This window comes from Euleptes europaea, chromosome 13, assembly GCF_029931775.1.
Source record: "Euleptes europaea isolate rEulEur1 chromosome 13, rEulEur1.hap1, whole genome shotgun sequence".
In the NCBI taxonomy this organism is placed as follows: domain Eukaryota; kingdom Metazoa; phylum Chordata; class Lepidosauria; order Squamata; family Sphaerodactylidae; genus Euleptes; species Euleptes europaea.
In genome coordinates this window covers 40285731-40300929 of record NC_079324.1, presented here as the reverse complement: position 1 = coordinate 40300929, position 15199 = coordinate 40285731, and the positions used below count along the sequence as shown (strand labels likewise).

General features: G+C 47.4%; 1 protein-coding gene across 1 annotated transcript; it reads left to right on the top strand.

Moving 5' to 3' along the window:
* Positions 1-101: 101 nt before the first annotated feature.
* On the top strand, positions 102-9483 carry PRRG3 (proline rich and Gla domain 3). The gene is made up of 4 exons (XM_056859318.1): positions 102-183; positions 4343-4387; positions 6483-6643; positions 8742-9483. Exons 2-4 carry the CDS (start codon positions 4381-4383, stop codon positions 9273-9275), a joined length of 702 nt encoding a protein of 233 aa, XP_056715296.1. The 5' UTR covers positions 102-183; positions 4343-4380; the 3' UTR covers positions 9276-9483.
* The last annotated feature ends 5716 nt before the right edge of the window (positions 9484-15199 follow it).

Below are 15199 nucleotides of genomic sequence, written 5' to 3'. Positions count from 1 at the left end.
GCTCACGGCTCGGCCCCGCCCCCCTAGGCAGACGGTGGCTGCTGCTACTGCTCTGGGTAGAGCTGGACAGGGCTGGGCAGGCGGAAAAAAAGATCGGGACGGATCCCGTCCGATCAGGAGGGATCCACGGGGCCAGCTTCGTAAAGGAGGACAAGGACGGCGGATGGGAGACCTGAAGCAAGGGTGAGGGGCGCCGGAGGGAGGGTGGGGGGAGAGCGTGTGTGCTTTTGCCGTCAGGGTGCCCGAAGTGATGCTGCTAGTATTGGAGGCAACTGGACTGGACGTGCCTTCCCCAACAGCAGAGGATGGCTCGGGATCCGGCCTCCCCTCGACCCCCAGGCAACGGCTGGGAGGCGGGGGGTGATCCCCCTCTCCGGCTCTGTGATCTTCTTTCCTCGACCGGTGCTTGGAGGCTCCTGAAACTGAATGCACTAAATGCGGTGGGGCATCTGGGGAAGCCGGCTGCCAGCCGGCTGGGGAATCCCACGCGGCGATGGTCGGGCTTTTTCCGGCTCCCGGCTCGTGCCAGGGCTCCCCGCCTGCCCTGCCGCGGCCGCTGGGTACCACATTCCTGCATGTGGAGCGCGTGACGTCAGCAGCATCCCCATCGCTGCATCCCTCACGCCTCCTCGCAGTTGCCATGGCAACCTCCTCCAGTGATGAGGATGGTGTATTTATAGAGGAAAACGCTCCTTTAACACGGGGGAGGAGAAGGCATCTGGGGCTGGGCTCCTGGAGCTTGTTTGCTCTACGAAGCCTGGAGAATTAACCCATTGACATCTGGGAGGTTCTCTGTTGGCGCGAGACATTCAGAAGGATGCTCTGCAATGTGCTGCTTCCCGCTCTCTGAATGCAAAAGCCTGTGTGCGTGCCTGGGAGCTCCCTGGTTATGCTAGTGACATCATTAACTCCTGGTTATATCTACAGCCTTGGGTGAAGGGCGCCTCTGACAACCATCCACACCACCCTTCGTTGCTGTCGCTTGTGGGTGTCAGTTGCCTTTTTTTGTTCACGGCATGAAATATTACTCATGTTTACGGCCACACTGAGAGACTCCTCCCCTGTGTGCCAATTTGGCTGCCTGAAAAGCTGGGGGTTTTGCATTTGGGGTAATTGCCTCGGCCACTGACTTAGGTAAACCTGAAAGGCAGGACTTCTCTATGTGTAACCAATGGGGACACAGAGCAATTTATGCCTCGGAACACAGGGCTTGCTGAAGTCTAAAGGGCAAGTTTCAAGAGTGTGGATTTGAATGGAAATATATGCAGAAGACTAAGAATGCCATTCATATTTTCTATCCTGCATTGTTGACTCAGTGCATGACAGCAGGGAAAAGAGCAAATTTTGTGGTAGGGTTTATTAAGAAAGGGACTGAAAACAAGGTGGTCAGTATTGTAACGACCTTGTATAGATTTATACTGTGGCTGCATTTGCAATATTGAGTATGGTTCTGGATGCTGTGACTCCAAAATGATATAGTAGTGGTCAAAAAGATGCAGAAACGAACATCTTTCCTGTTAAAGGAAGACTAAGGAGTTTGGAGGCTTTTTAGTTTACAGAACAATGTCTGTCAAAGACTTATAAAAGCCTCCTTAAGGGTGATCAAAGACAAAGCCACAAAGTGCTGAGGTATGAAACCTCACAACCCCAGGATAATACTACCACCAGTCTCCTTAACTAACCTGCCAGCCAGAGACCAAAAGACTGAGTCTCTAGCCCTCCTGGGTCTAAGAGCAAAAAATCAGCCCTGCAAGGTAGGACACTTGCAAGCTGAGTTCCAGAAAGTCATTCCGGTAGCTGTAGTCAATACAGCCTAAAATACTGGATTCAGATTGAAGCCCCCAAACCCAAGAATGTGCTGGAATATACAATATAAGACCACCAAAGATAAAATAATAAACCTAAATATCTAACCTAAGCACATTGATAAGCATCCAGGTGTTACCTTGCAAGACTGAGCCCAACAGAGTGTCAAAGTCCAAAATGGGCTTCAGCCAACCTGGCCCACCCAGAATCAAGAGGTGTCCCAAAGTTAGATGTAATCCAGAAAGAGGGCAAAACTTGAATGAAAGATCTTTCCTTTATGCCAAATGACCCACCATGTCATGATTCTAACTGACCAATCAAATGCACAGCAAATGTTGTAATTTGACCAATCCTTTGTGTTGCTACCCAGGTGACCCAGCCAATCAGGTGAGTTGCCATAATGAAACCATATCTTCTGCAGGGATATAGGGTCTAATCAAGCAAGGACCTCCCCCCACCATGGGCCCTTGCACTAAGGAGATGGAATGCATAGGCCAAACTCCTCCCAGATTCCTTGGCCTTGAAACTGCTAAAGGTCTGACTGGCACCTGTGTCAGCCTCCCATTTTCCTTATCTCACTCTTTGAATCTGCAGTCATCCTGATCTCAGGTTCTGAGAGAGAGAAGTTTCCATGATTGTTACTAGGCCTCAGTCTGAACCAGTGCTTCTGAATAGTTGAGAGATGGCTAGGTGAGCTAGTCAGTTGACAATGAATAATGATGGGACATGACAGAAGTGTATAAAATTATGCTTTGGGGGCGGGGGAAGTGGATAGGAATAACCTTTTCTCCCACAATACTAGAACTTGCAGACGCCTGGTAAAGTTGGTGTAAAGTAGATTCAGGACAGATGAACGGAAGTACTCCTTCATTTAAACAGTGTTTGGCTTTTAGAATTCATTTCTGTGGAACTTGAAGATGGCCACTAGTTTAGTTGGTTTTAACAGAGATGTGACAAATGTGTAGACAACATGCTCTTCAGTAGTAGTAGGTAGTAACCTTCTGAATACCAGAGCATGTGTGGGAGGGTAACAACTTATCCTTTATGCCCTGATTGTAGCCCTTCTGGGGACGTCTAGTGTGCTGCTGTGTGGAATCTGTTGATGGATTAGATCCATGGCTGTTCTAATAGTTCTTATGCAATGTGAAATACAGCAAAAATGTGTTGCTTTTGTACCTCGAAAATTAGAATTCCAGCATGGAAAGCAGGCACACATCACACATTTTTGATGACACAGTCCATCTCAGAAACAAAACCCCTGGGTTAGTAATTTAATCCTAGAGCTGGAAGGAGTCTTATAGGCCATCTAGTCCAAACCCCCTGTTGCATGCAGGAAATCCAACTCTAGAACATTTCTGACAGATGGCTGTCAATCCTCTGTTTGAAGATTGTTGGCGAGGGACAACCTCATCCCCAGCTAACTGGTTCCATTGTCCAACTGCTCTGTTAGGAAATTTCTCCTGACATTCAACTGAAGGCTACTCTCCTGTAACTGAAGCCTGTTAGATCTAGTCTTGCCCTTTGGAGCAGTAGAGAACAAGTCTTTTCCTCCATGAGAGCCCTTCAGGTATTTGAAGAGCATGATCATAACTCCTCTTAGTTTTCTTTTCTCTAGGCTAAATACATCTAGACCGTCAAACTTTCCTGAAACAACTTTTTTTCTAAACCCCAGATCATCTTTGCTGCCCTCCTCTGAACCAGTTCCACTTTGTCTACAGTGTGGTGTAGTGGTTAAGAGCAGAGGACTCTGATCTGGAGAACCGGGTTTGATTCCCCACTCCTCCACATGAGAGGTGGAGGCTAATCTGGTGAACTGGATTTGTTTCCCCACTCCTCCACATGAAGCCAGCTGGGTGACCTTGGGCCAGTCATGCTTTCTCAGCCCCACCTACTTCACAGGGTATCTGGGGTGGGGTGGGGTGGGGAGGGGAGATGATTGTAAGCCAGTTTGTAAGCCGGTTTGATTCTGCCTTAAGTTGTAGAGAAAGTCAGCATATAAAAATCAACTCTCCTTCTCCTCCCCCAAACTAGACACAGTTGCTCCAGCCGAGGTCTGGCTAATGTGTTATACAGTAAAGTTATTCCTTTCCCCGTGGCTTGGATATTATATTTCTGTTCATACAATATAAAACTGCAATGGCCTACTTTGCAGCAGCAGCACCATACTGCCAGTTGTCACTGGAAGAGACTTTTGGGATTCTCTTTTAGGGTTGCCAACCTCTAGGTACTAGCTAGAGATCCCCTCATATTACAACTGATCTCCAGCCAATAGAGATCGGTTCACCTGGAGAAAATGGCCGATTTGGCAATTGGACTCAATGGCATTGAAGTCCCACCCCTCACCAAATCCTACCCTCTTCAGGCTCTGTCCCAAAAACCTCCTGCCGGGACCTGGCAATCCTAATTCTGTTTGGATAGTGCCTGAGCTGGCAGATGTGTATATGCAGGACTCCCCACTCTGAGATGGTCCCTGGGATGGAGGGGATTGGTCTTGGCAGCCTAAATTTCTGTGACTGATCTGGTCTCTTCCTAACAGATGGCCGAGGCCTTCAAGTAACTGAGTGAAGATTCAACATGGCAAGTAAGTGATCTTCCCCTCTTAGAGACTGGGTTATGCTTCTTCCTTTTCCTGGGATGAAGGTTCAAAGAATAGGTCAGTAAGGCAGAATTAGTTTTTTTTGGCCAACTAAACACAACACATTGTGAAATGGTATGGAACACGGGTAACTAAATTATTAAAAATGAGAGCTACTTCTGGGGAATGAAAGACATCCTGAGCTACTGAAACATATAAGACGTAAAAAGTTAATATAAATATTAAATTTGCTCCCCCCCTCCCAGCTAAAGGCTGGGCTGGTTCCAGTTCTCTTTGTAGAGAGAGACTTGACAGGTCCGTTGATTGAACTGTTACAGACTTTGACCTTAATGGTATAGAATCTTGAACAAAGTAGGCCCGAGAATTTGATTTTTTGTCATCAAATCTGCAAGCATGTGTTGCTCATTGTTCTCATTGTCCCAACCTTGAGCAATATAGTTTATGAATAAATGGCTCAATGCCCAGAATAAATCCAGAATGAGAAGAACACAGTTTGAAACAAGTATTCCTTGGGTAGGTGTCATTCTGCGCTCAGAGGTGCCATACATCACTCCTTCAGAGGAAATGAATTAGATGGTTCAATAAAATAATGTAAGGTTCAAGTAATTGGGCCTATATAAGGTAGCCACACCATAATACCTCGCTCAGATTTGGGTTGCAGGGAGACTACCTTATCTTTTCTGAGGACAATTTGGTAAGAATCTTAGAGATTGTATTTTATCTTTTAAATTTAAGATAGAACAAGAGATGACATGTATTTTTGTTTCTGATCTCACTGACATATACTAGCCGTTTTGTATGCTTGTGATTATTTTTTATTTAATTATTTCAAGAGTGATTAGACTGGGATTAAATAAAAATATTAAAAGATAACAGAGTAATTTTGGCTGGAATAAATAAACTTCTGACCACTTTCCAGTCAGAGGGATGATTACCTGTCGGTGACTGATTATTAGAGAGAATGGTCATCTCAATACAGCCTTGTGGTTTAGTGGTTAATGCGTTGCCTTGAATCAGTTTCCAAGTGCCTGTTTTAAAAGTAACGTTTTCCTCCACAAATTTAATAAAACTCCATAGCAGAGACTTCCTACGTCTTTGAGTCTTGCAAGGGAATTCTCTCCTGTGATAATTTCCTGGATCTTCTAGGGGTTGCACAAGATATTCTTCAGCTGATGGCGAGCTGCAAGGAGCTTGTGGGCTACCAGTTGGAGACCCCTGATAGAGAACATTTGACATAATAAACCAGTCATACTGTGCAGTAACATTAAGAATATGTTTTGTTCCGTATTAACAAAAACAGAAAATGTGTATCTGAGGTGGGGTCTCCCTGTTCAAATCATAGTCTACCTTGTGACTCTATGAATACTACCCTGGGAGAAAGCCCCATCTAGTAGATCTGAGTGACCTGTTTAGGATTGGTCCCCCTAGTGTAATAGCTGGGAATAGGCTTACTAAGCCCTTGCTGGTGGTGAAGGATCACCACTGCTCATCTGGCCAGCAGAGGCGGAAATGGTGGGAAACCATGAGAGATGTTGGTTGTGTCCCAGTGTACTGATGCCACTCTGTGTGTGTGCAAGAAGTGATGTCATCACCAAGGGACACTCTGGCATTTGGGCAAAACTTTACAGAAATGTAAAAAATACCACAGGGCACATGGGGAGTGATATCAGCACATGAGTTTTACTGTTTAATTTTAGAATTATTACTTTTATCATTGATGTTTTGATGTGCCTGGATGATGTTACCTGCCCTGAGCCTGGTCTTGGCTGGGGAGGGCAGGTTATAAGATTAATAAATAAATAATTGGTGATGTCATTACATTGCTGGCAAAGGCCCCCTTTCAAGATAGGTCTCCCACTGGTTGCTGGGGGGACCTGGCAACCTTAGCTTGGAGAGGTGGGGGGAGAGGAAGAAACCGGAGTTGGGTTGGGAATGTCTGGGACAGGAGGATATGTAGGACGTCAGTGGTTCAGTGGGCTGTCTCTGGGCCAACCCCGACTCATGTCTGGCTTAGTGGCTCATGTCTCTGTGCTGAGGAGCAGGGGGCTTCTGTTTGCAGCTTCTCATTTGTGCATTGCAGCCTTTCTGGCAGCCCAGAATGCCCACTCTGTTCTCAAGCGCTTCCCTCGAGCCAATGGCTTCTTGGAGGAATTCCGGCAGGGCACCATTGAGCGAGAGTGTGTCGAGGAGATCTGCAGCTATGAGGAGGTCAAGGAGGTGTTTGAAAACAAGGAGAAGACGGTATGTGGCTACAGAGAGAGGAAAAGGTCTGAGCTGTGGGGTTGTGGATTGCAGTGGGTAACTGGAAAGGTGTCACTTCCCTCCTTGCCAAGTGACTTATTCTCAGTGTCGGGATTACTGTTTCCTTACATTCTTTATCAGCCTCTCCCTTTCCTCATCCTGAAGACGTGTGACCTGATAGAATCATAGAATAGAATAACATAGAGTTGGAAGGGATCACCAGGGTCACCTAGTCCAACCCCCTGTTCAATGCAGGACATTCACAACTACTCCCCCCCCACACCCCCAGTGACCCCTACTGCATGCCCAGAAGATGGCAAAAAAACAAAACAAAAAAACCCTTCAGGATCCCTGACCAATCTGGCCTGGAAGAAAATTGTTTCCTGACCCCAAAGTGGTGATCAGCACTACCCTAGGAATGCAAGAGAGGGCCACAAGAGCCAAATAGTGATGCAAACCTTCCTGCCCTCCCTCTCATGATCTGCCTAAGGACATAGAATCAGCATTGCTGACATATGGCTGTCTAGCCTCTGCTTAAAAATCTCCAGGGAAGGAGAGCCCACCATCTCCCGAGGAAACCTGTTCCACTGAGGAACCTCTCTAACTGTTAGAAAGTTCTTCCTAATATTTATTGGGAAACTCTTTTGATTTAATTTTAACCCATTGGTTCTGGTCCAACCTTCTAGGGCAACAGAAAACAACTCAGCACCATCCTCTATATGACAGCCCTTCAAATACTTGAAGATGGTTATCATATCTCCTCTCAGTTGTCTCATCTCCATTCTAAACATACCCAGCTCCTTCAACCTTACCTCATAGGACTTGGTCTCCAGACCCCTCACCATCTTTGTTACCCTCCTCTGGACACGTTCCATTCTTCTTAAATTGTGGTGCCCAAAACTGAATGCAATACTCTAGGTGAGGTCTAACCAGAATAAAGCAGTACCACCACTTCGCATGATCTGGACACTATACATCTGTGGATACAGCCCAAGATCACATTTGCACATCTCCTGGTTTTTTTTTTTACATGAAGCAATGGTGGGGGCTCCAATTTTGATTTCCCCCTGATCTAAATGCCTCCTTCAGCTGCTATTGGACCTATAGTGGGGGCAAAAAAAAACCCACACATGTATTTTTTCAGTTGTGTGGCAAATAGCAGCTTCAGGTGGTAATATACACTTCCATTCTAAGCAGAGTTACACCCTTTCTAAGTCAATTTAAACCCAACTTCTCTTAGAATACATTCATTTATTTACTTTCTTCACAATGGGGACCCAAATTGGCGTACATTGTTCCTCTGTCCTCCATTTTATCCTCCCATCAACGCTGGGAAGTAGGTTTGGCTGAAAGTGTGTTACCCAGCAAGCTTCCATGGCAGAAGGGGGATTGGAACCAGGGTCTCCTGGATCCTCGTTTGACACCCTAACCACTACACCACACTGGTGCAACTCTGCTTAGGTTCAGGAAAATGGTGTGCAGGAGGGAAAGAATTGACCTTCTCCACCCGGTGATACTGCTGCAGTCAGAATCTTAGCCACCACATGGTTTTAAGTAAAATGAAACAAAAAATGGTTTTCCCTGTTTCACATTGTTTTGAGGTGAGTGAGGGTGTGCTTGGTGGTCCCAGTCTGGGCTTTGGTAGACACAAGGCTGATTTCTGGTTCTGTGGTGCACTTGAGTGGTTGTGACCATTTTGGGGGCTCTATTCAGGAAACAGAAGCAGCACAGAAAACCAGTCCCACTGAAGACATCACTTGTTAGGGTTATTTAATCCTTCAGTCTTTGTGCCATCTTTCAACGTCCCAAATTGGCTGAGGTGCGGCATGTGAGAAGATGGGGTTGAGGTAGAGTATGTGTGGGGAGAAACCTGCTGCTGCAGGCTTGGGTGCCGGGCAAATAACTTCATAAAACAGCGATAACTGCTTTCCTGTTTGATTACTCATTGCTGGCCAAGAACCCTTAGCTTCTGTTCCCATGATGCTCTTGGAGATGGCCCCTGACTTTGTCCTATAGCCAGAAAGTTGCCTGTGGGAGGCATTGGGACCTGCCAGAAGGGATTTTGCTGATCAGGGCTTTGTTTTATTTTCCTATGCAGATGGAGTTTTGGAAAGGTTACGCCTACTCTGTCAAGGATCCCACAGAAGGCACGGGCCGCTCGGATGCCATGTACGTTGTAGTGCCCTTGCTGGGTGTTGCTCTGCTTATCGTCATTGCCCTGTTCATCATATGGAGGTGCCAGCTCCAGAAGGCCACCCGCCACCGTCCTTCTTATGCCCAGAACCGCTACTTGACCAGCCGAGCAGGCCGTAGCCTTCCCAGGGTGATGGTGTACCGAGAGGCCTCGCACAGCCAAAGCGAAGCCCACTGCCAGCGGGACCCAGGCGGCAGAGGGGCCGGCAATGGCCGATGGGGCCTCGGGCCTGCCAGCCAGCCAGCCAGCACCCTCCATCCCTCCGATCCTTCCGCCTCCACCCTGATGAGATTGTCCAGCGCGACCCCGCCGCCTTCGTACGAGGAAGTGACTGGGCATCCTGAGAACAGCAGTGGCGAGGAGACTAGCCTGTCCTACAGTGACCCACCACCCAAGTACGAGGAGATCGTGGCTGCCGTTCCTGGCCCAGGGAAATAGTAGCCTGGTGCTGCTCTCCATATTATTATGTTCGACCAGAAGATGCCATCACGGAGAAGCCTTATTCTTCACACTCACCAAAAACTCCGGTGATAGCAGATTCCATGAATGCCCCTCCCTTCTCCAGCAGGGGGTGCTGCAGAAATGGTCAAGGTTCCAGTGAGCTCTGCTTTCTAGTCTCCTGTGTATGCGGTTATGGAAGGCGGGGGGCGGGGGGGGGCGGGGGGAGGGTATTGGCGCCCCTGGTGCTCCATTGTGGAAGGACTTCCTGTGAGAATACAACATGTTTGCCTTGGGGGTGGTTTAGGGATGTTGCTCTTGGTGTCTGCCAAGGGGTCGCAATGCTGCTGTCCCCTTGCATGCCATAAGAGGAGGTGGCTAGCTATGAACCGGGCTTGGGTTTCCCCACTGTGTAGGGTCTCCAGAAAGGGGTGTAACGTTGCCCTGCATTTGCACCTGCTTCACTGCTCTTGCACCTGGGCCTGCTGAGTGCACACCTGTTGGGAGGGGTATGGCTCTCGGGAGGCTGTGCATCTGGGTCTCAACAAACCTTTGACCCGGCCTTTTTTGTGTCCTGGGAGGAGAGCCGGCTGGGCTGCACTTTGCTTCTCACTCGCTCACTGCCGAAGCGTGCTTGTCCCAGGATGTGTTCGGCCACTTCTTATATGCGCTGGGTGTGTGGTCGTGTGTATCATTTCCTCTTCCACGGAGCACAGCTTTGCACAACAAAAGGAGTCGGTTGGGGAGGGGAAAGAGCTGGGGCACGCTGCCTCTCACCGCCACCCCTTCCCTCCCTTCTCACCACTCCAACATTTTCCTCGTCTTGGGGCCAGCAAGCAGAGAAATCTCTGGATCTTGCTGCAGTAGCCCAAGGTGAAGCTCCTGTTAATGTGTCTCATATTCTTTGTGTTGACGGTCACCACTGTTGATGTCTCTGAGCAATCGTTCTGTGACACTGTGGGATGTTGGGGAGGCTTGCTATGTTTGTCTCTTTCAAGCTGCTGAATGAGACCAGACCTCGTTTTTGCTTTCAGGGAACTAAGGTCTGGTTCTTTCCCCTCCTTGTTGCTTAGAAATGCACGCATTCCTCCTTCCTCCTGTTCTTGTGGAAACTTGGAGCCTCGCTGGGAGTTGCCTGTTCCTCCTATTGTGCTCTTCTGGAGCTTCTGCTCCATGTTTTGAGGGCGTGTGGAACTGGATGCTTGTAACAACCCCCCTGGTGGGACTTCCTTCCAGCCCTTCTTGCTGGCTTCAAGCTTTGCTTCTAGACTGTGCTATATATACCCTTGAGAAAGGGATCATAGTGAGAAGGGGAGGTTCATGAGAAGCTGCCTTATGCTTAACCAGATCACTGGTCCATCAAAGTCAGTATTGTCTACTCAGACTGACAGCAGCTCTCCAGGGTCTCAGGAAGAGGTCAATCACATCACCTGTTGCCTGGTCCGTTTAACTGGAGATGCTAGAGTTGAACCTGGGACCTTCTGCATGCAAAGCAAAGGCTCTTCTACTGCAAAACCTGAGTGGTCTATATCCAGTCTCCTCTTAATCTGAATAGAAAGAAAGGATGACGCCACCTGTATTGGTGAATCTTTTTGAGTTTAAACCTTTTTTTTAGCAGAGCCTTCCTTCTCTGGCTTTTTGTGTTTCCCATCTCTCCTTCTGGAGATATGGAATTGGCCACTGGAGCTCACTTAACACAGGCCTTGCTCGTATCCTGCCAACAGACATGTCCTGGGAGTTCCATGCATGTTCCTTGGTGTGTGTAGGCCTAACTTGGATTGGGATTATGGAAAAAGGAGGCTTTAGCCTTTCTTGGTGTTCTTTCCTCAGCTGAAAACAGCACCTGGGGAGCTGCTGTTTGCCCTATAGGGAAAACATGTGGATGGCTACTAATAAGTTTCCCCAGCGAGGCTAAACGTGGTTCCACTGGTTATTTCAAGTCTGGAAAACAATGCAGGACAGGAAGGCTATATATCTCCCTTGACTGGTGTGCTGCGATTCTGATCTGAACACCCAGAGAACCCATGGCAGATATGAGGACATGCCTGATCGGCTCTCTCAGCTCCACCTTTTCTGTTATTTGCTGTACACTCTATCATCTTTGTTTCTTTCTTAGCAGTCCTCCCCCATTTGTCTGTATCTTTCTGAGTAGGTGGTGACCAGTCCAGAATAAGATACGGCTTTGGGTCCTATGTCGACGTCCCCCTTGTGCTTCTCTCCGGTTTTCTTCTGCTGCAGAACTCACTTCCTCTGCTGTTAGCACTTCTGCGTGTGTAAGGACTCCTTGAAAAACATTGATCCTGGGCACATGGAAAAGGAAACAAGTGCAGTAGTGGATGAAAGCTTCTGCATCAGCTGGAGAGAAGAGCAAGAGGAACATGGCCATAGATCCAAGCCCCAGTACCCTAGCAGAGGCCTAGGCCTGGAGGTAATGCCTCTGGTCCCTCTTACAAGATGCTTCCTTCATGCCACAGACAAATGGGGCTTGTCTCCTTCTGCAGCATGGCGTGGCTGGCTCAGGCTCAAGGTGTGCTCAGTGCTCCCCCCCAACACACTTCTTTCTCAATGGTGCTAAAGCTTAGTCAGGTACTGCCAATGGAGCGTTTACACATATGTTGCTTCCCCCTCCCTTTGTAGATTTTTTTTTAAATCAAAGTGAACATTATGTAACTTGAGAAATGAAGTTTTTTTACATAGAGCCAACCGTGTGTCATGAAACAGATACAAACAAATGAACAGCAAACGGAAGTCCAGCTTTTAAAAAAGTCTTGTGGTTGGAAGGATTCCCGCCCTGCCCTATTGTGCAGACTTAGGGGAGGTGGAATATAAATGAGGAAAGAGCAAGAAATAAAAGACCACAAAATGTCAGTCGCTCCTTTTCCTTCCCACCCTAGGTGAGGATTTCCCCAAAGTTCGGGGGGGGGGGGGAAAGACCTATGAACGTGAGGGAGCTCCTGCAATAAACTTAGGTGTTCTCTGAATATCATACACGGAATGGTGAGATTGCTAACAGGCTCCAGTTGTGGCAGGTCCTTCTGTTAGCCTGGGAGTGGGGACGTCAACTGCTCAGGGTCTGTGGGAAGCCAGAGAGGGAGGCTGGCTTCTAGTCCCCCATCACACTGTTTACAACAAAGAGCGCATTGGAGCCTTGCTTGCTTCCCCCCCCCTGCATATTTTTGGGCTCTCTGGTGTCTCCTTTCCCCCTGCTTCTTTTTTTATCCTTCCCCTTTTATGCTGAGAACGGCAGCATAAACATTAACCAAAGATAGCTCTAGAATCCCCACCCCCACCCCCGGTTTGTAAAACCAGGAAGAACTGAAAAGTATTAATTCACTGCTTCAGCTAAAGCCGCTTCCAAAGCAAAAAAAAACCAAAAAAAAAAAACCAGGCAAGCCATTTTGGTGTCACAGCAAGCTCTTTCATGGTCCATTCTTCAAGCATGGATGGTGGATGACATGCAGGCTAAATGTGGAAGTGACGCTGGTGATGGTTTGGCTTTACAGGTGCATGTGTGTTCTATATTTAAATTTCTAATCACCTTTTGACCCATTTCAGGCCTTCAAGGCAGCTTATCAGTACGATGATAGCGCTATTGGACGTTTTCAGGAGTTTAGAGGCTTCGGTTGCGTTAAATCTCATAGCAGCTTTGCGAAATGGGCCCTGTTGTTATTAGAGTAATAATGCAGGTGAGGTGAGATTTGATCCGGGAGCTTCCTAGCTTTGAGCACATGTGGTCATTTGACAGGGCTTTTCAATACAACATGAAAAACCGCATCCACATCAATTGCGGGTCATGCATCTTTGCAGGTGCAGAGTCTTTGGTGAGGTCTACCTGGAACATTTTAGCCACAGGTTGGGGTTCTGCTCCTCACGAGAATCCTGAATTTATGGAGGCAGAACCTTTTGAGGTGGGCCTGGCACTTCTGCAAGGTGGACTTCCATTCAGATTTCCTTGTGGGCTGACTTGCAAAATGCGATTGTGCAAATCCATTCCTGAGAGGAAGAAGTGCAGCAGCCCTTCCTACAATTTATTGTTCTGTATCGTGTTGGATGCTTAACCTTTCCCCAAAGCTTTCATAGAAGCCAGGCAGCTGGAAGACAGAACTCCCTCCAGGACATTCAAACATAAAACTCCCGGTGTTTGTCCACATCAGGTCTCCCACACCTACCCTGTCCACTGTGAAATATGACAGTGAGCTGCTGGTTTGTGGCCTTTCTCGTATTCAGGCTTCTGGGCCCGCAATGCTCTGAGCCTGCCCTGTCGTTGGTCTGTGTGGCTCCCTCTCTCCCTCAGAGTCTTTGCTGCCAGGACTGTAAATGACGTACCAGAGAATCTTGCTGGAGGACTGAGCGGAAAGAGGGGAAAGCCTCTGCCATCCTCTTCAGCTTTCATGGTAACAAACCCTGCAGTTGATACTCTGTAAAGCCCAGTCTATTTCTGTGAAAAGAAGTTTATTAAAAAACAAACACAGGCTCATTCAGTGTAACGTCTTTAATCCTCTTGAGCTCTCAGGTGAGGAGTATCCATCCTATTTTTGTCTTGCCCTTCCTTCAGGTGGTGTTCACTGTTCTCTCCAGTTTAGGGTAGGCTGAGAGATGGGGAAAGGCCCAAGGTCACATCCTGAGCTTCATGGCTGAGCAATGAATAGGGTTGCCAGGTCCCTCTTTGCCACCGGTGGGAGATTTTTGGGGCGGAGCCTGAGGAGGGCGGGGTTTGGGGAGGGTAGAGACTTCAATGCCATAGAGTCCAATTGCCAAAGCAGCCATTTTTTCCAGGTGAACTGATCTCTATTGGCTGGAGATCAGTGATAATAGCAGATCTCCAGCTAGTACCTGGAGGTTGGCAACTCTAGCAATGAATTGAATTAGGACCTCTCTGTTCAAAGTGAAGTATTCTTGTCACTGGACTACACTGGCTCTCCTTGCACAGTTTTCCTGGTTGACCCCCCCCCCCCTGATATTATTACTCAGGAGGGGAGAAAGACAGACATGAGCAGCATCTGGTCATTATTTAGCTACTGCGCTGGCTTCTTTTAATCTCAGAGGCAGAGTTCATGGCTTCTTGGAAACTTATTTTAAGTATTTCTTCATACAACGCATTGTTAAATTGTGGAACTCCCTGCCCCAGGATGTGGTGATGGCTGCCGACTTGGAGGGCTTTAAGAGGGGAGTGGACATGTTCATGGAGGAGAGGGCTATCTATGGCTACTGCAAAATGGATACGAGTCATGATGCTTACCTATCTTCTCCAGTAATCAGAGGAGCATGCCTATTACATTAGGTGCCATGGAACACAGGCAGGATAATGCTGCTGCAGTTGTCTTGTTTGTGGGCTTCCTAGAGGCACCTGGTTGGCCACTGTGTGAACAGACTGCTGGACTTGATGGGCCTTGGTCTGATCCAGCATAGCTTTTCTTATGTTCTTATGTCTTTATTATTTTATTTAGAAAATATACATGCTACCTCTCCAGAGATTTGCTCAATGGAGCTGACAACTAAAACAGCACAACAAAACAAAACAAGCCATTAAAAACATCATAAAACACTGAGCAGCCTAAAGTGATATTCATAACAGTCTTCAGACTAGATGCAGACCATAAACAGCTTTAAAAAGATTTTATTGACATTATTTATAGTCTGCCTTTCTCACTGAGATTCAAAGTGGATTACACAATGTAAATCAAATCATACAACTGGATGATACATCTAATAAGCAATGTAATAGGACTAGGAATTGTAGAATTTGAAATGGAGCTGTCATCTGAAAGCATAAGTATTAAACAATGCAGAACATGGCATTACATCAGTAGAAACACATTGCATTTTCCTGAGTCAGTCTGTTGTGATGTAGCCCTATCTCCTTTACAAAAATGCCCTCCTGAACAATTCTGTTTCACATAGTTTGCAAATTACCAGGAGTGTGG

Bases quoted from the DNA above. Each gene is read 5' to 3' on its own strand.
- PRRG3 (XM_056859318.1), top strand. The intron at 6,644-8,741 runs GTATGTGGCTAC...TTTCCTATGCAG, and splicing joins TTGAAAACAAGGAGAAGACG to ATGGAGTTTTGGAAAGGTTA.